Raw genomic sequence first — 27,217 nt, 5'->3', positions numbered from 1 at the left:
CGGACAACTGCTGGCTTACCAAAATAAAATCTAAACCACAAACAAAAGCAGACCTGTTCCTCTCTCGATCACCCATTCCGTCGCTCCCCCTTTTATGCCACTGCTCCTCTGTGAGAGACGCGAGACCGGTGTGCTTCACAGGTGTTGCTCATTAGCAATCGCACCACCGGCCTCACGACTTTCTCTCACGTCCCTCCGCCGTCGTGCTTACCACAAATACAAAATGAAAATTTGGAAAAAAAAGCTTTTGGCAATTTCCAGGAGCACAGCACGCACCACTTTGCTTCTTGGCCTTTGCAGGGATTACCTACTGTTTAAGAGTCAATCCAAGTGACATGAATTTTGTTGAGCTCACTCCAAGCTTTTGTTGTTTGAGTTCAAACCTGTTTTTATACTACATAAATATAAAGTTCTTTGTTTTCTTGCCTAATTATTTATTTTTGGAATGTTTTATCCTCTGCAACTTAACTAACACAGTCTCATCCCAAAAAGTCATATAACTGACGTCTTGGGACGTCTTTTGGCAACACATTCTCACCCCAAGGCGTTACCTTTGACCATGCTTCAATATTTGACATTTTAGGCGTCCTTTATCTAACTGACGCTAAAGGGCGCTTAAAGCGTCAGATATTGAAGCATGGTCAAATGCTACACCTAACTGACGTCTTGGGGGTGAGAATGGGCTACTTTTGACCATACGTCAATATCCACCTTTTTAGGGCCCCCTTAAACGTCGGTAGATGGCGATCCCGGGCCGTCATACAACTGATGCTTTACCTTTAACGTCAGTTAGGTGACGGGTTAGGTTTAGGGTTAGGTTTAGGTCTGGGGTAGAGTTAGGATCCCATAACCTCATCTACCGACGTTTAAGGGGGCCCTTAAAAGGCGAATATTGACGTATGGTCAAAAGACGACCCAAAACGTCAGTTATATGACGTCTTGGGATGAGACCGGGTTGACTTAACATAGGCCTGCATTTCCTACAGTATATGGATAGTCATCTGGTTTCAAAGCGCACTGGAAATAATATATCCTTTTAATGTTCACGATTATAGATGCCACTCTTCAGGGATTTGAATGCAGTTTTTGTAATTATTTCACCATCAAAAAGTTGTGTTTATAAAGAAATGAATAGTACTTTTAAAAACATGTTTAAATGTAAATTCAAATGTAGCCTCCAGTCATATAAGTAGCCTAATTAAAGCTGTTTTATTTTCCATGCAAAAGGATTTAAAACAGCAAGATAAGACAACCTTTAATTATCATTGTTTGACTTCAAAGTCATTTATTTTCAAATAAACCAGAATGCTCTGAGTCTGCACTTGTATTTGCTATCTGTCCTCACTGTTCTTCTCTGCGCTTTGTACTTTTGTCCACGTTTATAGGTCACAAAATGTCTTATTTCTATTTCAATATCAGCCCGATATAATCCTGTTTAACTGCCACCCTGATTAATTGACCAACAACAATAAAAAGCACTAAAATGATATTTTCAGTGGTGTTAGTCACCAAGGTTTTCAGCATTCTCTCTCATTGCCTGAGGGATAAGGGCCTGTTCACATATCGCGTCTTTTGCATGCTCAAGTTCGTTATTTCAAATGTAGGCGCAGTATGTGCGCTCATAATAGAAATAATTCATTTGAAATAATGAACTTGAGCGCACAAAAGATGCAATTTGAAGTTTGATTAACCTGTTTGATTAACCTCTCATTTATCTGCTGAGAATTTAGGGAATTGAAATAGGAATTTGTGAAAAATATGAGAAAAAAATACATAAAAAGTATTGTTCTGTGGTCTGATTGATGATCTAATGCATTTAACTAGTAAATCTATTGTGTTGTTTCTGATTTAATCAAGCTGTTGGAATATAGTGTTTGTGGATTGACCTGAAAGACAGTGTAGTGTTACAAATTTATTAAAATGTTTAATTTCGATTTCCAATACGATAGTATATAAACTGAGAAAGTTTATTAGTGTGAATTTTGTAACTAAGGTAAATTATCTTACAAACATTTTCTTTGTCTGTCCTAATCTCTCTATTTTAAGTCAAATTGATCAGAGCACTGAGGCCACGTTTACATAAAGCCGGGTATTTAGAGAAACAAATATTTTCCCCCTCTCCGTTTTCAATAATAACATCGTGCACACACCCGCATAAACACGCCGTCGAGCGCCATCATATCTATGCCAAACATATGGGCGGCAGTGTAGGGAGAAGGATAAAGCCATGCAATTGCAAGCCAATCAGAATCCTCAGAATCGACAATAGAGAACCTAAAACGGCGTTTCTCCCAGTTGACCCGACAACACATAACCAGCGTTTTCAGAAATCTCCACTTTGGCAATTATTTTAGAAATAATGGTTTTCTGTGATAAAAACGGGGTTTTCGTGTAAATGAGAGGCCAAACCGCAGGGAAATATCTGCGTTTTCCCTTCATGTAAACGGGGCCTGAGAGTCTCGTTGAATGGTCTGGCTGATTAGATTGGTGTCTATGCATTCGAAACACACTGGTATGCTGATGAGATCAGGGCTGGGGAATTTCCGGTAATCCTGTGCTTCGTTTACATGCTTTGTTTCAGAGTGTCTCCACCCCCATGTAAGGTATGTGAACACAAGGTATTTTGGCTTAGCCAGACTTGGGTAAGCTTTTTGAACAAAGCAGACTTGCAAATACAACAGTGATGCAACAGCAATAAAGAAGCCTGCTTAAAAGATACACCCAAGTCTCCTTGTCTTTGTTTCTGAGTTTTCAAAAACTTTAGAATAAAAAAGTTCACAACAACAGCAAGAGACAGACTAGAAACTTAGGGCAGGGCAATCAGCCAGAGAGCACATAAGCAGCAATTGAATGTCAACAGGTGCCATGGTTCTCTCTCTCTCATTGTCCTTATCAGTTGTGCTCCATCTATCGTGTGCCGGGCGCAGTAATCCTGGCCAGTACACCCCTGAAGCATGCCATCTGAATAGTACAGTATTGCCAAAGCTTCCTCACCAGAGTCCTTTCATTTGCAGGTTAGCAGGGAGATAATGCAAAAGCCCATTACGCAGGATTTCTAAATTGCTGTTGTTATTATTAGTATTATGATATGTGTTACACATCCTCTTGATGGCATAGAGATGGCAGGTGGGTGAAGTGTTTATACCACTTCACTTTGTCATGAAGCCTGGCTTCCAGGATCACCTCCATCCCATTCTCATTTCAGTTAATCCCAGTGAGTTCCATCCCCGTGCTTATCGGTGTACTGCAGGGCACTACTCCTCAACACAGTCCTGTGTCTTTAGTTAAGCGCTGAACAGTGCTGGGTGCTGGGTGACACTGTGCGATTCAGTCACATTTTATTTTCCGCTCACCATGAAAGACATCTCAAAGGGTGCCTTTTTCCTGACAGTTTTGTGCACGCGAGAAGTTTGTTATAAATGCCATATGGGCTATATGCACGCATAAGTTCTGCATTTGACGCAAGGATGCTCGTCCATTTCCGGTTGTGTAGATTAAAGCGGAGGAAAACCGGAGAAAACGGGATTATGGCAGAGTCTTCAATATTTACTGTCCTCCCGTCTTTGAAACGAAACGTACATACGTTTAGATGTAATTTTATATATAGTTATGTTTATTTAATATAATTTTAAAAAGAAGCATAAACACAACGAGGGGTGTCTGTTTTATCTGTTTTTGTGACTAACGTTTCTTTAGTATAACCATGGAGTATAAAATTCAATATAAATTCTCGGTATTGCATTGGACTCTATGATCGGCGGAAGTTATCGAGCATCCTTAATGCTTCACCGGAAATAACGCCGTGCATAGAGCCCATTGGAACTGTTTGCGGCATCTGGTGTCCTCAGACCGGTGTTGGGAAAGTTCACTTTCTATATGAACTAGTTCAAAGTTCAGTTCGCAAATTTTAAATGAACTAGTTCAGTTCATAGTTCATACTTCAAAAAATGAACCAGGTCATTCATAGTTCTTTTTTTCCATATGTTGCAAGCTTTTTTTTTTTTTTTTTTTGCCACAGTCCATATACAACCACAGATTACAACCACAATTATTTTATCGACGGGCTCACCGACCTCGTCATAAAAACGACGCCTCCTCGCTCGCTGCTTTGTCGACGCAGCTGCGTGCGACACTGGTGTCTTGTGTTCCCATTTTGGGTGTTTTTTCGCTACATATTAATGCCTGTTTACGTGTGTTTTAGCCGGGTTTTCGCCTGGAAGGCTCTATAGAAATCTGGCACCCTATTGTTCAAAGTTAGAGAGAGACACACAGACTCACAGACACCAGAATGAACTATCGTTCATTGAATGCGTTCAGGGAATGCGTATAAAATACAACTTGTTCCCGTATGTTTATCAATTATTTATTATATAAATTAGATGCTTTTAAGGGCATTGACTGCTTTTTTTCATGGACAAATCTTGCAAGGTCCTTTTGGATGCATCCCATGAATTGATAATGTAAAGTTCTGGATTAGGTGTCTCTGCTGAAGTCCTGATGATGGCTAGTTCAGCGAACAGCTGCTAAAGCAGCGGGTGAATGGGCAGAAGTGTGTGCACACCAGTCACGGTTTTCTGTGTAAGTAAACCCTGCAATGAAGTCCCTGTCACTGAGATCAGAGAAAGATTTTTCCCCAGTTTCCATTTCCTTAGTTATTATTGTGGCATGGCATGGAAACACGGACTCTTTGTTATTTACAAGAAAAAATAAATGCATTTCATGAATTTTGAAAAGAATTTTTTTTGGGGGGTGGGGTGTATTTCCCTTATCTTCCCTTAACTCCCCTATCTTGTCTTGTACTGATGATGTGTAGAAGGTGAAGAAAATTTCTACTCTCTATTTCAGATGGATGGTTCACATGCTACATTATGCATCAAACGAGTGAACCCGGGGCACTAATGTCTGATCCTTGTTACTTCCTCTTTGTGGCTCATTCCCTCAATTAGCTCCATCTGTAGTGCTGTACAGTTCACACCAGAGGCGGACAGAGAACACAGCTTCATTACTTGAGTAAAAGTACAGATAGCCCTTGCTAAATTTTACTCAAGTACATTTAAAAGTACTACAGTCAGATGTCTACTTAAGTAAAAGTACTTAAGTACTTGTTTTTAAAAGTACTTGAGTATCAAGAGCACAAGAGTACATTCTCTAAATATTGCATTGCTCTTTCCACAGTTCTCGCATTTATGTACGAAAATGTCCTACATGGAGTTATGAAATGTGTTAATGTTAATTCATTGGAGAATGTAAAATGAACTGAAAGTAAAATCAAGTAATTTTCATATTTTTATGTTGCTTTAATCCGCAAGTTGGAGGATGAATTTTGTAGGCGGTGATGAAGTTCTGTTTTGGTAAAACTATCAAAAAATTGAAATAATCTGCCGAGTTGGGGCCACGGGTTGGCACATTCCCGGGATGGACCTGCGGCGTCTTCATCCATTGTTTCGTCCATGGTTTCGTTAAATCTAACCATGCAGTTGTCTTTGGTGGAAAGCTGAAGGTGATTGCTGATAGGCTAACACAGTCTCATCCCAAGACATCTTCCAACTGACGCTTTACCTTTAACGTCAGTTAGGTGACGGGGTAGGTTTAGATCTGGGGTAGGGTTAGGATTAGATAACGTCATCTAACCGACGTTTAAGAGTACCGTAAAACCGCAGATGTTGACGCATGGTCAAAAGCGTCAGTTGAATGACGTCTTGGGATGAGACTGCGCTGGATAGGCTGTCCCAATCAGTGGTGACTGCACAGTCCAGTCACGTTTGAGAGGGAAACAACAAATTGAGGGTTGAGGGAAAACGATACTCGAGTAAAGTACAGATCCCTCAAAATTGTACTTAAGTACTGTACTCAAGTAATTGTACTCTATTGCTATCCGTTTCTGGTTCACACACATACAGACATGCTGACACTATAAACAATCTATCCACAAAAACACTCGCAATCGTAATTGCTAGTTATAAAGTTCAGTTCTGAGGAAAAAAAAAGACTAAGAATTGTAAGTTTGTCACAAATCTGACTTTATGTCTGTGAGATATAAAGTCAGAATTTCAATTTTCTCGCAATTGCGAGAACAAAGTCAGAATTGTGAGATGAAAAGTTGCAATTACCTTTTTTTTATTTTTTATTCAGTGACGGTAAAAGCTTCCATACTGATCTTTATAGGCACTATATTTTCAAAATAAAATGTAATATGCTGAGTTTAAAATACCAGAGGTATTCGGCATCATCTCTGACATTAATCTGCAGTGTTTTTAATATGATGAACATCATCTTTAACAGACTTAAAGAAATGTTGAAGTGTGAGGAAAACTGATCACACATCCAGTTAGTCAGAGGTAGTTGGTTAAGCATCATTGTGAGGTTGAAATAAAACTGGGACACATTGAGTTCTCAAACACAACAGGACCCTTGAGCAAGGGTCTTCACCTCAGACTGCTCCAGTGAGACAGCCGTGGCAATTAGTCTGCTGAAGGTTGCCCCAGTTGAAAGGCAGGGCGCGGGTAAGAGAGCACACAACGTATTCGTCAATGATAATTTACTTTGAGCCCAAGTCCGAGAAAAAATACCAGGTGACAGGGACAACCTTTAACTGCCCTATAACAGGGAAGTGATGCATCTTAATGCAGGATTAGATGTACTTCATCAGAAATGTGCCTTTTCTGTTTATCATAACTCTGCAACATCTTATGCACTATTGAAAGGATTTGAGAACTGAACTTTAGTTTTCAATCACAACAACAAAAATCAAATAAATATTTTATATTTACTATTATAACACTTTTGAATCACTTTCATTATAACGCTACTCTTCATTATAACTGTCAGACCGGCTAAATTTCCAACCTCATTTAAACAGAACCTCTGGGTAGAATGTGTCTAGACTCACTGAAGCCATTTTAGGCTAAGCTGAGCAAGCAACTGAGCCAAAAGCAGTTACCTGTGATGATAATGGCTATTTATGTGCTTTGTGCAAATTGTTTTGGTGAGGAAGTATCTGCTAAAAACATAAATCTGTCACACTTATCTCAAAATATATGGCAGGGTCAACAAGTCTTCTAAATGAAGTAAAAACTAATAAGAAATATTTGCGATTTTTTTCAGACAGTAACACAAAGTTTTAAAATCCATTAGTTTTTCATTCAAAATGTTTTCATTTATTTTAAATAAATGCTGTTTTTTTTTACTGTCTGTTCATGAAAGGATCCTGAAAAACGTGTCAAGTTTTCAAGAAAAATATTAATCAACATTGATGATATATAGCAAAAAAAAAAAAAAAAAGATCATGGAACACTGAAGTCAGTTATTTTAAGCTGTAATAATTGTTCATTGTATTACTGGTTTTACTATATTTCTAAGCAAATAAATACAGGCTTTGTGAGCTTAAGATACTTCTTTCAAAAAAACCTTTTAAAAATCTTACCAACTTCAAAAATGTGAACAGTATATGTTCAGTTTGTTCACTGCCATAAAAGTCACAAATACACACTAGTGGAAATTTGGGGTGTTCTTTCTGTCTTCCTTCCTATGTGAATTCTTTTGCTGTAAGTATTGAGAGCAAAAAATAGAGCAGGAAACTTGCATCCAAAATGTTTTACACCCTTCTGGATTGGGAATAATTGTGTCTACTTAACTGCTGCATTAATAGATCTTACATCATTATGAAGGCTATGAAATGCCCAAGAACCTTTCTAGGCTTCTTACATACAGTAATAGTGTCTACTTTTCAAAAGTTGTTTCTTTTACACTGTAGTTTATTCCACAGTCTTATACTTTCATTTAGTGTTTGTTGCCTTAAAATAAACATAGTCATAAAACATGATTGCATGTGCTAGCATTCTGTATAATACCTGACTCTCATCAAAATTCAAGGTTGAAGGATTCAGCTGAGCTCACGTTCCTGGATTTGTATTTGTTGCGGTTCTGATTCTGCTCAACAGTTGCAGTAAAACTGGAAACAATGCACACTTGCAGTCACACAATTACTTGTGTGCCACCCTTCAATAAGCAATTGATGACGCCCCATACTTAACCGTGCAAAACAAAGACAGGGTTCAGTAACACAAGTGGAAAGTATTTCAGAAAAAAATACCCTTGGGAAAACAGAACACATGATGAGACCGAATCGAATAATTAAATACTGTTTGTCTTTTCTCCAGGATATACAATTGAAACACACGTGGAAATAATTAAGATCTCCAAGCAGCTTTACAGATGTCCTTCTAATTATTCTCAGGTTGTTACACAGTCACACATGCTTTGGTGAAGAATAACATGTAATTACTGTTTACTTTTAGATGAAACAATAATGTCCTCACATGGTCATGTTCTCTGTGTCCTTTTAATGCTTGCCATAAATAGCCATTGCTCTAAAAAAAATAACATGTGATGTTTTTCCATGGCATAATGTCTCAAGTGCAGGGACTGTATGGATGCTAATTGAAATACATGATCTTAAAGACTGCAGGTCATTTCTTTGGAGGTCAGGGCTTTTAATGCTCAAAGGAGATAACGGATTGGATGATAACTCCATCATAAGCAGTTTCTGGCAAACAGCTTTGCACAAATTATATGTTTGATGTACGTTACAACCTAACCTACATCAAACAAAATCTTAATTAGTTCAAGAGGAAAAATAAACTATTATGTGAACCATTCAAACATTTCCAAGTCAGGGTTATACTCACGACCAAACGATTTATTCACACCACAGGTGCTCTGAATAATTACTAAGGATGCAGGAAATACAAGGCAGTTTCGCAGCATTCACAGAAAGAGCACATCTGTGATAAACATTGCAGAACCTGTAATGAAAAAGGCCAGTCCAAATAAAGTTAGATAAGTTATATGTAACCCTTGGTGATCTGGCTCTAACTGATCATGCTTTTCATTCAACTTTTTTACGGGATCAAGCTGGAACAGCAGATAAATAATTTCAACATGTGAATGACGTCTCTTTTGCACAACCCACTAAATTGTTCACAACTGAACACGTTAAAGGTCAGTAAAACAAGTGTGTTTCCATTCAGGTGTCATTATGACAAAACCAGACATGACTTTAAAGCAGGCAGCTTGTTTATTTTTTAAATTGAGCAAACTTGAGGCTCTGTACAAACATTCTTTTTAAATTCATTTTGAATCATTGGTTAATCCAATGTAAAATCATTTTCGGAAAGTTATTTCTGCATACAAATATTAATTAAGAGTGCATGTAAAGAAAATGTTGTTTCCCCTGATACTGAAGAAATAAAAACAACATCGGACCCAACTGACTTTCATTATATCAAAATCCATCCATCCATCATAATATCTTCTTTTATGATGCTACCCTAAACCCTTTCTGCCTTTAAAGTCTACACTTTGTCAAGTGACAATATAGGCCTATGTCACACTTCCTGCTTCCGGAACTCGGAGTAGGGAAACAGAACTTCCGGTCAACAGTATTTCTTGATAAGGATTTAGATTATCAGCCCTAATGTCTATCATCCGAGGTAGACTGACAACGAGCTATGAGGTTGTGAAAGGAAGGTTTTTGCTTCTGTTGAAGCTATAGGTTTGTATGAAATCAACCTTGTTTAAAGAAAAACATGTTATATCTGCGATCCTATGGAAAAAAAAATACACTACCCACAATCCTAAGCGTAGTAGCAACGTCTGCTGATTGGTCCAACTCAAAACGTTTACCTACTGGTGAACGGCTGGAGCTACCCACAGCTGTTGTTGTGGTGCGCCGGGTTCCATACCTCCGCTTTCACGCGTTCCCACTTGAGAGTTTTTATTTACCATCCGAACCACATCGTCATATTTGACTTCAGACAGGTTGCGGAGAGATTTGGTCCAGCGGTATCTATCGGACTCCACCATTAACGCTAAGCGGAAGAGCTGTATCCCTACTAAAAGACGTACTTCCGGTCTTCAATTTTTTCGTGACTTTGGCCAATGGTGTCAGATAGTGAGTTGCAAGAAAAAGTGTGTTATTTGGGACACAGCCACTGTCATGGCATGATTTTATCATCATAAAGTTCTTCATTGAAGTGCAGTTTTATCATATTACGAATAGGAACTTTAAAGCGAAAAGCGTAAGCTTAGTGATACCACTTAATGAGATGAATTTAATGCCACTTAGTTTGTTTCATTCAATAGAAGTGCACTGGCTGGCTGCCTTTTGCTCTATAGGAATCCAGAGAAGATCTAATTAGCAAAATGCAGGCACCAGTTCGACCTTGTGAACAGATTTTAATACACCATGCATCGGCCAGGCCCCCACTGATACTCACACATGGTGTTTTTGTTCAGCCAGTAGCAGACCTTATAGTGTTTGTGCTTGCCTTTGTATGTTTTTAGTTTAGGGTTCACCATCATTCATTATATTTGTAAGATATCTGCCAAGATTCTTGAGAAATCTAACCTATTGCACCTCATAATATTACACATTCCTGCTTTTTGGACAGCCTATATGCAGTCTAGTGTGTAACGGCTAGTCTGAAGCAGTCTGTGCCATCACTTTATTTAGGCATTTACCCAAATCATTGGGAAAGATCATTTATAAATGGCTTAGTCATTCAGCTAAATCCAGATGTTTTCTAGACGTCCCCTGTTGCTAATGAATCGTTGCTGGGTGACTTAAATATACATCTATTTGCAAAACAATCATTATGGAACTATTATTCACATTATTAAAATTATATATATATATATATATATATATATATATATATGCAGCTTTTTTTAAGGAACAGGAAGTCTAAACTAATATCACTGAAAATACAATTTTTATTTATATTTTATTTATATTTTATTTATTTCAGAATTAACAGCAGGCAGTCAAAAGTGTTTTTTTTTTAAATATTGAACAAACAAGACCACCCAAGAAAGAGTTAAAAGGGTGACGTTTTGTGAAACTATTATGTACGAGTTCAAATTAGTGCCAAACAAAGGAATTCCAACACAATTGATTGAAAAAAGAGACCTCCACTGCTTGTGTCTTCAGCAAGACTAATCGAGGCATGATCAAATTAAGTGGAGCTCCTAACCGAGACAAATGTTCAGAATATTCCACTAATAATGTTCACTGGAATACTCAGGAAACCAAATTTAGTACAGATGTAATTGTTATAGCAAGTGTTATGTGGCTTTGTGATGTATTTTGTTAAGGGGTGAGTGATTATTGGGATGCCTCAGGACAGTAAGCTGTGAATTGAAGAACCTATCTCAGGGGAACATGACATAAGCCTGTAATATGATCGGAGCCAGAGGGCACGAGAACCACATTCCTTTATAAAGCTGCCTGACACCTCTCTCTAGGTCACTTTCTCCTGCAAGGACACACTAACGAAATTCACAGGCCATAAATAAGCTCTCTAAATATTTCAGTGTGAAAACCCACAAATCAGCGGCTATCAAATCAGTGTCTTTGGAGATTATCACAGAAACATATGGGTGTAATGAATTAATTACTTTCCCTTCTTCTACATTATCTATACCAGTGTAAGATAGAGCATATAGAACATGCAGAATAACAATATTAATTCGTTCTTTTATTTATTAATTTATGCTTGTGCATTTCAAAAATACAGTTTTAATGGGTTGTTGACAAATGACATGGATATTTTTTTTAAACATCATCAAGAGTTTTGTTTTGAAATTTAGAGTATGGATAGTTGACATACATGCTCATGAATCGGGAACATTCTTTTAATCGATATGAATATTTTAGATAAATATTTAAATACGTTTTGAGTGTATATTTTAGGGGTTTTGACTAGTTTTTCAACACTTAAAACACCCCTTCGCGTTTATTATTTCATTGCAAATAGTCCTGCAGTGTGACAGAACAATCTTTATACGGTCATAATAACTACATGCATAATAATTAATAACTGGCAAAATGCTGTTAAAATAGTTGTATATGAAATTTAAAATCTGGAACATCCATCACAAAATTCTTCTTATTATAAAAATGTAGGGTAACACTTTATTTTGATGGTCCCTTTTAAACATTCTGTTAACTATAAGTAATTTTAGAAAGAACAAAATATAATGGTGCCAATGTTCCAATCGTTCTTCAAAATATATTCCTTTGTGTTCAGCAGAAGAAGGAAACTCATACAGGTTTTGCAACAACTTGGTTAAGTAAATGATTACAGAATTTTCTTTTTTTTTTTTTTTTGGGTGGAGTATCCCTTTAATTGTGCAAATTCTCTTTTTTGAAAAACAAAACACAGCAATGCACCCTTTCACCACCCTTTCCTCTGTTCCATGCTCTTTCTGAGAACACTCTTCTTTACAGGTAACTGGAAAGAGTGATCACTGCATGTAAACACTCGGCTAAAATTCCTACAAATTCCACTTGCCAGTTCCATTGACCATTTTTTTTTTAAAACTCAGAGGTGATTGGGGCTCCCAAGTGAGACCCCATTTGTCAGTTGACATAATGTTGTAGTTACTGATAAAAAGGGAACTGTTGATCAGTATCAGTATGAAGCAGTATTAAAGTTGTGACAATTCTAGCCTGATATCTCATGGTCCTGTAAAGTAACATCTAACAGGAAGTGAGTTAAAGTGTGAACTGTGTGTTCAGACTTCCCCAATACATGATTATCTTTTTAGATTTATCATGCAAATCACATTCCACAAAAAAAAAGAAAAGAAAAAAAAATGACAGTACCTCTGTGCATTGAATAATCTCACTGTGATTATCAGTTTAGAGACCATGTGACTGGACAGCATACAGCTGTTATTCAGTGTCAGTGTAAAAGTTCATTCGTTTTTTCCCCACTATCCTTTCAAGGCTGAAGTAAGCACACAAATAAATGCACAGATAGACCAGTTCTATAAACCATGATTCATCCTCAAGATAATTTAGCACAAAAGCCTCCAATCTCTTGCAATTTCGAATAATGGAGTCCAAAAAGATTAGAAATCTTAATATAGGCTATACAATTACATAAACCATTAAGCCTGCAAAACCTTTTATTTCTAGCTGAGATACAGTGAACTGATGTTCTACCTGCACATAAACAAGCAGTCCAGAACAATTAAACAATTGTTCTGCAACAACAGTCATTTTACAGAGGACAATGTGTTTATACAGAGAGCATGATCGGAGGACTGATTCTCAAAGGCCAAAAGGCCACACAAAGGCTGTTTGCACAGACTTTATTTGTCTTTCTTGGACTGTGCAGACCATATATCATATCTGAGTTCCTGCTGCCTTAATGGTTCTAACACCTGAGAGAATACCCATTGCGGCAATGCCCTCCCTCTCAGTGCACTTACAAAAACAAAACCAGTCAGCGCGCAGCACCTGGAATCAGTGTGGAGCTATAACTCTCCTAAGAGACACCCTGCCCTATCCTGTGTTCCCTGCCCCGAGCTTGCGCTGCGGCATCGTCCCAGCTCACAGTTTTCCTCTTTCCGCTCCTCCCGGACACTCCACATAACTCTAATTATTGGCTCGCCCTGTTGATCCCATAAGTTAAGCTGCAACACCTTCAAGGACTTCCTCTCCATTCAAAACAAGCCCGAAAGCTGCAGCTTCACCGCTCTGATCTTTGAGAGAAGAAAAACTCACAGCATGGGCCGCAGATATAGGATTATCGTAAAATTAGGGGGTGTGAGTGTTTGTATGGATGTGTTACTGGAGCCATCAGCAAAATTTTCAACTTCCAGAAAGCCCTAAGAAGTGGCCAAGGGGAAATAGTAACTGTTCAGAAATAGCAGGAAGTGAGTTTTGCCTATTGAAATTGTTATATGTGTCTTTCTTTGCGCTGTATAAGTGGCTTTTTGGAACACCATACATTAGATGTTCCTACTTCCTCACGGATAGCATAGAAATATATGTCATGAGGAATCAACGTGTCTCGGTGACGACACCACAGTGTCCTAAGCAGATGCAAAGCAATGAAGCTACAAGCAATAAAAGGTATGTAAATCTGAAAGTTTTGTCAGTTGCCCATTTAGGTTGGCAGTCACTTCTATAGAAGTTTGGGAGAAAGGGCTTGTGGGTTGAAGTTATGGTGGTGGCTAAGCCTGGCAGAATAAGGAAAACTGAAAATCACCTACAGCAACTTTAAGGTCAAATTTCACATTGCATTTATGGGAAACAGAAGTCTCATAATAGAACCATTTCAAAGTTTGTAGAGTTCTCAAGTATAAGGTGACTTTAAAAGTAGAAAGGAGAAAATCAGGTAAAACATGCATTTATAGAAGTTTTGCTTCGTCATTGGGTCATCTTGGGTGTGGATTTGTTCCTTTGTTTCTTCTGCAGAACACAAAAAAGATAAACCATTTTTGTTAACTCAGACTTAAACAAAACAAAACACTGACATTTCTCAAAATATATTATGTTGTGTTCCACAGAGGAAAGAAAGTTTAAACTACATAGGGGTTCATTTTTGGTTGAAATATCGCTTTAAGGGAGTAAAACGACATTGCAACACAGAAAGATCAGGGGGCATCAGCAGCACTGTTATGCGTTTCATAACTGTACATGCACTTGCAGAAAAGAAAAGATAGCCAAACAGCACACAGTGTACTATATTTTTTTCACAACATAGAGTAATTTGTTTCTGTATGTAAATACACAGCCCGTTCTCATCCTTTAGAACGCTATATGACAAAACGGCGCTATACTACGCACATGGCACCCTTTATCGTTAATATTCACGCGAACCCAAGGCATCATAAATCCTTTAGCGTAATATGAGACTACACTACCCTACCCCACACCTAAACCATCACAGAGCGTGTTATATTAATGATAACGAGTGCCATGTGCGTAGTATAGCGCCATTTTGTCATATAGTGCTCTATATGACGCTAAAGGATGAGAATCACCCTACTCTGAATCTTTGTTTTAATTGCTTTCCACCTGTGGAATGCAGGATATAGTGGGACAGAGCTGCAGTGCTATTTCATTACTGTTGCTTTGTGGATCAAATGACCCTGTGATCCAGTCCCTCATTGAGGGTTTCACGTGGCATTGGGAAACTCACACATCTTGGCTAACAAAATATACTCCTCAGCTTTTGCAATAAGCAAATGTTATACCAGGAAAAGGCACACATAGCTCTGAGAGAACATGAAGAGTAAAGTTTGCAAGCAAAATAATAATAATTATATAAAAATATCAATTTAGTATATTGTGGCATTGTTTTATGTAACATTTCCATAAACAAGTCATTTATAACTTTATTTTCAGACAAAAATAGGCCAATTAGTTATTCATATATTTCATCTCTGCCAACTAAAACATTTCAAGAGGAAGCCAAACACAAGCTTTGCATATCAAACAAGCAATGCACAGGCTAAAAATCCATTCTAGACCAGTATAAGTGGAATGATATTTCTTCTCAAACCACTCTGTAATCTGCAGATTATTTTGTTTTGTTTTTAATTAGAAAATGCAAATAAAAGCAATTGCCCCAAGCATTCCACAGTGTATTTACTTTTTCTCAAACGCCCTTCCAATATCACACAGAACTATCCACAATGTCAATCACACTTGTTTAGTCTAAATCATTCTTACGTTTTAAAGACTCGGAAAAACTGAAAAAAAAAAAAATGTTGTTAGACACATACTGTATATGCTGGGTGAGTGTGCTAAAAAGATTGTTTTCATTATTAGTTGCAATGGGAACAGAATCTTTTTTTACATATAAATATATGTTGACAAAAACTGTACAGAATTAATTTAAAACTGAACAAATATTGAATATGAATGCCACTACTCCCATTTAAAAAGCTTATATTGACATCTTAATTTTATACTGTTTGTCTGGTCACCAGAAGAAAATATTTTGGAACTAAATCAACCTTCAATTCAAGGGAATACATTTTAGACAGTTTGTCTCTGTTCTATCCCAACGCATTCTCACCCCAAGGCGTTACCTTTGACCATGCTTCAATATTTGACGTTTTAGGCGCCCTTTAGCGTCACTTACATGACGCGATCCTACGGCGTCATCTAACTGACGCTAAAGGAAAGCGTCAGTTAGAGGACGCGGTTAGGTTTAGGTGTGGGGGTAGGGTACACGCGATCCTAGGGCGTCATCTAACTGACGCTAAAGGGCGCCTAAAGCGTCAGATATTGAAGCATGTCCAAATGCTTCCCAAGGCGTCAGTTAAGTGACGCCTTGGGGATGAGAATGGGCTGTATATCCTCACATTTGGTATTTTCTCAGCATAAATCAGGCCATAGTGTATACTGTTTTCCCTTATTTTGAGGGGTATATCTGGTGGTGACATTATGGATTATCTTCAAATGAAAAATCTCTGTACAGCATCAAAACGATGTTGTGAATACATGGAAACGGCACGATTCATGACAACAGTGCTGAACTTTTGCGGCTCAAATGATTAGTGAATCACATCTGCTCATTATTTCTTTTAAACATGTGTTTGTAATTACTATCAGCCATGACTTTTCTCATCAATTGCAACCAAAACGTTGACTTTAAGTAATTTGGATAGACATTAAGGGTATGTATATCGTTAATAGGGCTGCATAACAACAACTGATTCTGAGGGAAATATAATAAAATGCATAATGTCTTCAACATAAGAATGTATATCTGTTAATGATTATTAGTTTAAAGTGTGTGATTGGTAATATCTTTGCTGCATTCACATTCTGTTTCGGTGTTCAATGTCAGTAAAGATAATGCTTGAGTAGTATTAATGGATCTCTCTGACCTCTAATGCATCAGTTTGTTGATCTTTGTAATCCTTGTTCTCTCATCTGTCTCTTGCCGTTGTAACGCCCTTGTCTCAAAGGCTTAGTCATGCTCTGAAGAACATTCCTTAGTTATCCAAGTGGCCGAGAGAACAAAACCTCAGTGTGACAAAATGCTTTTTATATGATATCTGCCATTATCAGCCCACGCAGTTAAAACCCCAGCACACATCCTTATTGGTAGCTGAAGAGATTCTTCTTCTTCTTCTTCAACTACTTTGTTGAACATAATGCTGGGAATTTACTCAGAATTAATTATACTTGCTGCTTTTTTTTTTTCTTTAAAGGTACAATGCATAGGATTTTTGCAGTCAAATATCCAAAAACCCCAATAGGCCAATGTTATATATTTTGTTTAGTTCATTACTCATGCACAATATACCAAATGTTTCCAACTATTTGTCAATCGTGAGAAAATTTATATTTTAATAAGGAAACGGGACGTGTGAGCAGGGGTGAGGGTGTTGCCAGTCAACGGCGTCATATCCGCATTGCCCTCAGTTTCCACTCGCACTGCCATAGTAACCATGGCGATAGACGTGGACAACTGGGTTATGCCTAGCAGGACGCTCATGCTGTTGTTTGAAGATAACGTCAATAGATTATGGAGTGCTGCAAGGATCGGTGTTAGGCCATCTGCTATTCTCAATATACTGTATATGCTGCCACTTTGTAATAAAGAAAACATGGAATTAATTCCATTGTTTACACAGAGATTTCAGAAGTGTTATCCTTCACTGTGAAGATCTAAACATATTTAGATATACAGGAAATTGCAATGGAAGACGATTTCGATATATCAACAGACAACGTTGATTTTTTTTTCTTTTTTCGCAACCACGCAAGAAATCACTTCCGGCGCTTTTTCTGGCGCTTGCGCAGACCGAAGCGCCCATGCCTTCAGATCACTTGGACGTGGCTGTGATTACAAGAGGTAAAAAACAAAATAGATAATGTTCGTTTTCTCACACAAACCGCTTGTTTCGTGTCTTAGGCCATCAATGTGTACTTACATTTACGAGTCATTATGTTTAATTTGGCCTTCTCTGTGCATGCTCTTTGAGGTGAACCCAGGGTGGACCCCATAAACCTCCATTATATGACTGACAGACAAGAACAGTTTGACCAAAAAATATCAAAATTAAAAATACCGTGGAACAGGGGCGGCTCGCCCATAGAGGGCGCTGGGGCGCCGCCCTCCCTCCGACCTGTCTGTCTGTTTTTTTAATATATATTATAATTTATCATTTTGAAAAATAATCTTTGCTAATTATATGCTAATAATGGAAAAGTGTTTTGAACTCACCAGAATGATATTTGCATTCACTTTCGTTACTTTTATCATGTTGGTGTAGTAGTATAGCCAATAGGCTGTCTTCTCAGGGCGCCAGTTCGCTCAGCCCCACAGTGCTGGAATTTAAGCCAATGGTTCCCCGGTTGCTATGCAAAAAAGTTTATATTTCGCCAATCAGCGCCGTCAAATTTTATGGTTTGGGGGCGCTGAAAATATCGCCCACAGTATCAGATTAGGGGAGTGCACTGTGCACGCGCACCACGGGACATTTTTTTACCTCAGATGAGAGAAGAATGGCAGCGCCAGTGACGTCGAGTGGAAATAATGTAAAGTTAGTCGTGGGAATTGATCTGTCTGTCTCTGTCACTCACTCACTCACACACACACATAAACACTGTTTCACACACATTTGATATTAAAATAGTTATAGGAATATTAATACCTGTGTGTTTGCTTTGTTTTTGATGTTTTTAAGTTCTGAGCTAGATTACTGTGTTTCATACTAGTTAAAATCAACTCTCTTCTCATACTTGGGTGTTACAATCAAGAATGTTGTACCACCCTCTCTTTCAGAGCCTTTTCTCTCTCTCTTTCTCTAGTATCAACACATTGTTATCCATTATCCAATTGTCAATTTGTCAAAAATATGTAGTCTACAGCTGGGGATTGATTAAACTAGATTGTTGTATTACCTATTTTTTTTTTTTTTTTGTATTACCTATATTATAATTTATCAATATTATGCGTTTGCACTTTTTCTGTCAGCACACAGAGCACAATAAACATGCAACTTGTTCATTATCATTAACTGTCAAACTGTTATTATTATTATTGTATTATTTGACCATTGGTATTGACTGGTTTAAGTTATTTTATTGGTATAGGTAAGGGCATGGCCTAAGGCCTAAAATGCACCAGAATGCAGGAAATCACATCTACTAAATTCAAAATTTTCTGGGGGGGAATCCCCAGACCCCCCTCTTATTCAGCCCCCCATACAATAATTTTCACCAGCCACCACTGCCGTGGAAACAAAGACACCTACATCTTGGATGACCTTGCTAAAACATATCAAAAATTAATTTCAAACTGAACTATCCCTTTAAGTTTGTCTAAACTGAACTGTGTGAGTATTGATTCCGATTCCATTGTGTGTAGTTAATGTAGTATAATGCAATGTCATTATTCCTTTATAGCCGCATCTCTCATTAGCAATCGCGCCCTGATTCACACCACAGTCATGTTACAAACATCAGTGTATTCACTCATTCATAAAAGATCCATCAGCTTGCTGACAAGATCCATAATTGCTTTGCGTCACCAAACACACCTGTTATTGTAAGAGGTTAGCGACCCTATGTTGTTTTAGCACACAATTTACCAAAATAAGTATTAAATATAATATATTATAATTCATAAAATAGAATTATTGTTTAATATATACTAAAATTATTTTAAAATTGTGACAGAAAAAGGGTGCTTAGTTTTGAGAAAATGGTTAAAGTTTTTGCAGATAATACCCGCCTTTGTAACCTTAATCATTTTTCTTGTTTGATAAATGAAAATAAATAAATAAATAAAAATAAAAAAACAACAACAGAGTAGTTCTCTTTGTAATCTCTTACCCTAGAGGCACATTTATTATTCATCATCTTAAGGAAAAAACAGGCACAAGGAAGTACTATTAAACTATCAATCATTCAACCGTTTGTTTTTCACATTGCCAAAGCCACAAAGCACTGAAACCAAAGCTTTCATGTAAACTTCTCAGCAAAACCTGGCGAACCTCCAGTGCATATCAGAATAATCAAGAGAATAAAACAATCTCATAGTTTCTTTTAATCTGAAATGGGGACAAATTTTTAGATGCAAAGATGAGAAGTGTAATGTTTCTTAAGTTGCATAACAAAAATGCTTCCCAGTGTTTGCGAAAGGAAAGAACTAGGCTTATGGGAAGGAGCTGGTCATTTTGGCACAGCATGCCGAGTTTCCTGTACATTTTGACAGGATAAAGACGAAAGGGATCTGAGCTGCACTGATTACTTCTAAAAAAAAAAGTCATTAGCACAGATGTGTGCATTAAAACTAGCAAGGTGCTGAATGAGTGATGGCAGTGTCAACTGACTGTAATGGCCTGACCTTGTAGAAGCTCATTCACCTCACCTCGTAAGACGGATACTGCGGTAGCCTGCCGGTTGATGGAACTCTGTGACCCTCTAATATCAAGAGAAAACCACATTCAACACTGTCCTCTTCAAGGGGAAACCCTGACACATTTATAGTGCTCGGATCATGGTGGAACCGAAGAAATCCGTGGGCCTGTAAACAGTGATCGATATCTCAGTATCCCACCTAGAAGCACAGATCATAACTAATGCAGAACAATGGATTGTTCACAAGTATTCATACATACAGTCACTGGCCCGGGTCACTGGAAAGGTATTTACAAGCATGAACACAAGAGCAACGGGCCTCATAAACTCAGCCAGCTGTCCTGGGTCGATCAGTAAGCTGCTGCCGTTAACAGGTCGTCAGTGAACCTGTTTTTTTGATTAATTTCCATTACAACCTCTACACCCACACCTATCGACTCGGAATATAAAACGATGCAACCTCATCGTGTATATGAAACAAATGCATACTGTACCTTTCAGATATCCTGATGTACCCAGAATTGTGCAATGTTTGCACTTGCAGTCGGTTTTAATTAGATAAGGTAGGCAGCTCTGCGGCATGTGTATAATGCATAATGTATTTGTAGCTGGGGCATAATCCGACTTTGCAGTATCAAAACTTTATAAGACATATTCAATAGTCAGGACATTTTTTGATGCACTACCTGCTGATTCTCATTTTCTTGAACCTGTTTACATACAGCTTTTGTTTTCCATTACAGCCCATGGCACAAGAATCTCACTCACCCTTTACCAAAGAATGTTAAACATTCAAATCTCTCTCCAGCCACTGCATTTGTATTTCACTCGCCTAGCTCTCAGCTTTTATCACTAGTCCTGCAAGAAAAGCTCAGCATATTTCAGCAGAATTCATCAAGTTCTGCACATCCTTTCCCCCATCCCTCAAGCTTTTATTTACAAAAATTCTTTGGCTAATATAAAAATGCTTTCACCAAAACTGCTCTCAGCAAGAATGCAACGAATTACCCTGATTTTCTCTCACAACTGGGATATAGAAGTGTGCAGATTTGTGGTATAAATGTGAATTATACATCAATTATGATTGCTGCTTTTGCACAAGATTGATTACTGAACAGAGCCAGGGTTATTTTTATAGAGTATGATGAAAATATGTGCCATTGTTCTTACTTTTGGATTTCAAAGATCATGACAGTTCATCATCATGCAATTGTTCTGCCAGGAGTATCTCTAGACTCAAGATGGTCTGGAAGAGCTCCTGGAATATATGATATTGATTTGGAATCAGTACCAGATGAATCAGCCCACCGTCTAGACAAATAAGGTCTCTCACTCTGTGACAGAAAAAAGATTTGTGTCCAGTTGGAACTAAGGGGGTCCTTTTTATGTAACTTTTATTTAATAACTTTGTCAAGGTGAGATTCGCAAGTTAGGGTTTTGCTAACACTTTGACTTAGCGTTTCCTTTTGATTTGAATGCTAAATGTGACTTTTTAAAAGTTATTATCTAGGCTTTAAGTAAAAGATTATGCAAATGCAGGTAAATGCATTATACTGTCACAGGCTATTCATGTAGCTAAATATACTATGCAAAAAATAGATAAGGAGCAGGTAGCAATTATAAATGTAAATGTTGACCTTCACGTTTTGGTTGTTTGGCAGAATGTCATGGAAACGTTATGTATTCATTTATAATTAAACTCAAATTGTTGACAAAAAGACAATGTGTTCACATAAAATGATATATTATGATGAAAATAAATAAATAAAAATATATGAAATAGCTCATAGTGATTTCAGAATTATATTTCATGTGATTTTGACATTGGCTACTTGGTTTCACAAACAGGGCTTATATTAAGTCAGAATTTTGTAGTAGCTTCTTAAAATGTGCCTGTTCTGAAGAAAAAAAACATTACTGGAGTGCATATTGAGATAAAACAATGGCACTGACGCAGTTTAATATAATTGTTTCTGTTAAGACAGCTCAAAGATGCATTTTAGTCTGGGACTACGCTTAAGTTTTGTCTGTGAGATTAGGCATTTAGGTACCTTCCTAATTATAGTGATCACACCCTCAGTGTTGGTGAATCAATATTTAAACCCAAGCAGGAGCAACCATTTCATGTGATTTAGTGTCTGCACCAAACGGAGACATGGCAGGAGAGGCTGTTGTAGAGGACGGGTTATTTTTAGAGCTACAGGGACACACAGGTTTTCCTTCTGGCAATGTCTATCACTTCCTAAATGTGGGTCATGTGGCCCACCAAAAACCCATTTTGAAAATCCACCAAAGACGCAAATATTTTCATTGTTCTGCTGACTGATTTCCTTTCTCAGCACTATCGTTAGACAATGCAAGCAAAATATGATATCGAGGACAAAAACAAGACAAAACAAAAACAAAAACAAGACACTCAAAAAAAAAAACTGTATAGACCTAGGAAGAGATTAAATTGTAATCATTGATTCAATCAACTGTTTGATACCTTGTTCAGCTCTCAAGTTGTGTCCCCCTCTTTTTCTTTTTCACTGTGAAAAATAAATATGTACTTTTTTCAAACTGTCATTCCATATACTTTTGTGTTTATGTTTTTAGATTTTATTTATTTATTAATTAATTTATGTTTTGCTTTAACAGTGAACAGCTGAATCGGACACACTGAAAAACAAACTGGATCTGATAGAGCTTAATGAATAGCATATAAAGGAGCATTTACTCTTTTCTCTGCTCTTTTTTAATTTTGTAATTTTGATGGGGAATTAAAATAAATATTAGGATTAGATAAAGTTCTAATCTGGGGGAGTTTTATTGTTGTTTTTTTCCCCTGAGTTATTCCAGACAGAATTATTGCAGAAAGTGCAAGTAATTGATTTTTCTTCCTAACTCAACCTCTTAGCCCATTCCAGCCTTGTTAGAGCTTTATTCTTTCAGACTACAGTCCATTCATAAGATGCAGGCATTAGTATCAAGTAGAACATCTTGAATGTAGCAGGTCTGCTGATTGGAGAGTAATTTAGCACTGTGATCCAATCAGTGGAACCCAATTATCATGTAGCCTATTTTACTCAGACCTGCAGTTGCACTATGACCAATTGTCTATGAACAAATTACTGTATTGAGACATAACTTACATCATAGTTCTGTTCCAAAATGTTTTTTTCCCCACAGTATTTGATCTACTTAAATTTGCAAACATTTTTGTAGGCATGAAATAAATACAAGATTTCCATGCAATTTAACAGAACATTTTCTAGTCATATGTGCACTCTTGAACAAGGCAGTTTAAAAATTAACATCAGCAACCAAAAAAGATTAATGAAGCATTTGAAGTTCTCATACATCATCTGTAGCCCTTTGCAGGGACACGTGCCGACCAGAAAATCCCAAAACTAAAACAGTCTGGCCCTGGCTTAATTCAAAACGGACCTGGTGGACTAAGCAAAGTTGAAGCTAAACTTTGGCTTTATTCAGACGGGATCTTTATATTTCATATCATCTTACAGTAGACTGTCTGGAAAACAGCATTTAGTTCTAATAGAAGGCCAACAAGACAAGGTCAAGGACCTACCTCAGAGACTGCTGTTGTTGGTGCGAGAAGTCTGTGCGAGAACAAAGCTCTCCGTACACTGCTGACTGCTGGAGGACAATGAGCGACGGGGCGACCTCTGGAAGCGGTTCCGTCGGTTGAGGTAGCTACCAGCCGTCCAAGTCCTCTGTCTCTTGCGAAGGTACTCCTTGTAGTTCTTGGTGAGCAGGGTGTAGAGAAACGGATTGATGCAGCTGTTGCTGTAGGTCAGACATGTGGTCAGATAGTTAATGTTGCGCTTGGCCTTGGTGGAGAGATCCAGCGTGGGCTGGAACTGACCAAGAAGCTGCCAAATCCAGAAAGGTAGGAAGCAGGCCCAGAAAAGGAGCACAATGGTGAAGATCAGATACAGGACCTTCTGGTTTGGGAGCTTCTTGGTCTGCTTGAAAGTCTCAGTCTGGGAGATCCAGTAGGTTCGTGCCAGGCGTATGTATAGGTACCCGATTATCACCCCTGGAGCCACAATGCTCGTGCCAAAGAGAAAGGAGATGTAGATTTTGTACGAGAGAGGGCTCAGTGTGGGTTGACACATTGGCTTGGAGCTCTCCGTCATCAGCTGGACGCTAATGATCATGGGTAAGGTGAGAATCAGCGAAGCCGCCCACACCAGAAGGGCGATTGCTTTTCGGTAGCTCTTAGAGCGTTTGACTGTATCCAGAGGCTTGAGTACGGCGAAGTAACGTTCTGTGCTCATAACAGTCAGGGTGAAAATGCTGGCATGCATGGTAAGGAAGTCCATGCTGATGAGGATCCGACACCCGGCGTCTCCAAAGTACCATCCCTTCAGGAAATGAGTACATACTACAAATGGAATTGTGAGTAAGTAAAGCAGATCGGCTAGTGCCAGGTTGATGATGTAGATGTACATAGAGGCTGCAGAGCGCATGGAGTGGCACATGACCACGAGCGTATAGATATTTCCAGACACACCCACCAGACACATTAGGGACAGGATGGTACCAATGGTGAAGTTGGCAGCCAAGTCTTCAGTAGAAGCTTCTACTGGACGCTCAGTGACATTGGAAATCTTTTCCACCATCGCCACTATGGGCTCCATTGACACAGTGGTCATCTCTAAAGAGAAATTAATGATCAAAGGTAGTTCAAAAGTTGTAACATGAATATAATTACTAAAAAACGAAAATACAATTATTTTAATCGGCTGTATATTAGGTTAAACATTTTAATATGAATTTAATTTCAATTATAGGCTTGTTTTGTAAGTTATAAATAAAATAATTATTTAAAATTATAGTACAAAACAATATTTTAACCTATAGTACAAGCTTAGATATATTTAATGCGCCTTACATTCATTTTAAATGCTTGCTTTGTAAGTTAACAAAATAATGATTAAAAAAATATATAAAATCATACTGTGCCTTAAATTCTTAAAAACAACAATACACAACTCCTATTAATGAAACATTAAGTTGAGAGGTGGATTAACTTTCCCACTTCTTAATACAAATGCTTTAAAGCCTGATGATTTTAATTAACTATTTCTATCAAATGATTAATACCTAAGCATCAAATTAAATATTTAATATATGAAACAAGTCATTGCACCCTAAAATTAATGAAATATGCTTATCTATCATAACGGTTAGGGCTTTTCTGACAAATGATCTCCTGAGTCAACATGTGGTGAAGGAAAAAAAAATGATTTACCTTGATTGAATTCCACAGATGGTGTAGCTCCAAGCAGATAGACGTTTAGCATTTACAATGAGTCCAACTCATGATTTCTCTGACGAGTATACTCAGTGATTCCTACCACGTTGTCAGCAAGAAATCCTTGAATGGCAAAATAAAACAACTCCAGTGGACCAAAAAAAAAAAAAAAAAAAAAAAACTTAAGCTCTGTCATGTGTGTTAGGACACAGATCAATAAAAAAGTACAATTGAGATTGGCATGTGCTTCAGCAATGTAAGAAAAACTTCTGTTATTCTTCAGCAGAACACTAACTATATCACAAACCTGAGTGACAGATAAAAAAAAATATCCTACAGGTTCAGAACAGCCAAAGAAAGTGGTACTAGTGGAAAAAAGGGCAGAATCCTCTTAGATGGATATGCCCAAGGAGGCGATCACTTTGAGCTAGATTTCGAAACCCTCTCCTCCACTGACAGAGTGCATGCCTACAAGGGGTAGAGAGAGAGAGAGAGAGAGATTGCTACGCACACACTAGCATAAAGAGTGGGAGGGGAGATGAAGGAGAGAGGAAAGGAGAGGGAGAGAGAGCGAGTGAGAAAGATTGGTTGGGGGGGAAAGCATTGTGAGGCGGCATTCTGGAAATGTATGTGTGTGTGTCATTTGTGAATGACTAATGAGCTACTACCTGAACTCATTCATTCATCTAGCAGATTGACACACACGGGGATTCGTATTACATGTTTCTGTTTCTGTGTCTCCGTAAATAATAATGAAGCACAGAACATAATGTACCATAAAAAGCTGCCTTCGCAAAAAACAAAATCAGCATGCATTTGAAGCAAACAAATGTTTTTTTGACCGAGGCAATTTATCCTTCACTTCTGTCAAAGTTCCTGTTAGAGATGCAATCAAAATTTTATACACTTTGATGTTCCAAGGTAAACATTTTGCAGAGTTGATTTGACATAATAAGCACCGACCAAGTCATGACTGGCAGAACGTGGGTTTAGTGCCGAAATCCTTTACTTTAAAGATGCTATTTTTTATCCCAAAGGTTCATCCCTCTAAAATGGCTTAAAAGACTATTCTCAGCAGGTACTTAATAAATACCTGGGAGTTTTGGGCCCTTTAATGAAAGAGAGCCAGCCTTGTTCGGTTTTTCACAAAGACATGTAAAGAGAGGTATCCACATTAAGAGCTTGTTTACGACTCTACCGAAGGATGTCGAGATGGCATAAATTTAGAGTGAACTTTATACAGAATACTCCCCACATTTTTTACTGGATCTTCTTAGTTATGAAGCAAACAAGTTTTATCCCTTTTTTTTCAAATATTGAAAGGTTATTCTATAACAAACATTTCTCATGGGGGAGGTTGAGCAAAAACAATTATGAACATTTTACAATAAGGTTTAGTTTATTAACAAGAGTTAATGCATTATGAATAATGAAATATCAGTATATTACATTTAAAAGTGTACTATTGTTCATTGTTATTTCATGTTTTTTCAAAATACATTAATTATAATATTTTATCCATCAGTTGTTGATCGGATGGTGTTAGACCCTTTCATTAGACCATTTCGACTGTAACTAATGTTAATGAACTAAACTTTATTTTAATGTTTTACCAAAATGTTTTTTTTTTTGGTTGGTGCATATGTATATAATTTCTATCATTATAAAGGAGCAAAAACTCTCCATTGCAATTTGCATAGAGTATTGGTATTCATGTGGCAGTCGTTGTGATCCAAAGTTGAATTAATACATGAGAGAAATTAATGCCAGTC

The 27,217-nt window shown here is 37.6% G+C and overlaps 1 protein-coding gene across 1 annotated transcript in view; it reads right to left on the bottom strand.

Annotated features, from left to right (window-relative positions):
* Positions 1-25,914, bottom strand: part of uts2r1 (urotensin 2 receptor 1) — a 35,231-nt gene extending 9,317 nt beyond the window's left edge. Inside the window, exons 1-2 of the mRNA XM_039664891.2 lie at positions 25,443-25,914; positions 23,754-24,845 (exon numbers count right to left, since the gene is read on the bottom strand). Of these exons, the coding sequence (XP_039520825.1) occupies positions 23,755-24,845; positions 25,443-25,494 (1,143 nt within the window). The 5' untranslated portion in view covers positions 25,495-25,914 and the 3' untranslated portion in view covers position 23,754. The remainder of the gene's footprint in view (positions 1-23,753; positions 24,846-25,442) is intronic.
* Between the last annotated feature and the right edge of the window lie 1,303 nt (positions 25,915-27,217).

This window comes from Pimephales promelas, chromosome 17 (genome assembly GCF_988280905.1).
Source record: "Pimephales promelas chromosome 17, fPimPro1.hap1.1, whole genome shotgun sequence".
Lineage (NCBI taxonomy): Eukaryota > Metazoa > Chordata > Actinopteri > Cypriniformes > Leuciscidae > Pimephales > Pimephales promelas.
The sequence above is the reverse complement of the archived record's forward strand: the minus strand, read 5'-3'. Positions and strand labels throughout refer to the sequence as shown.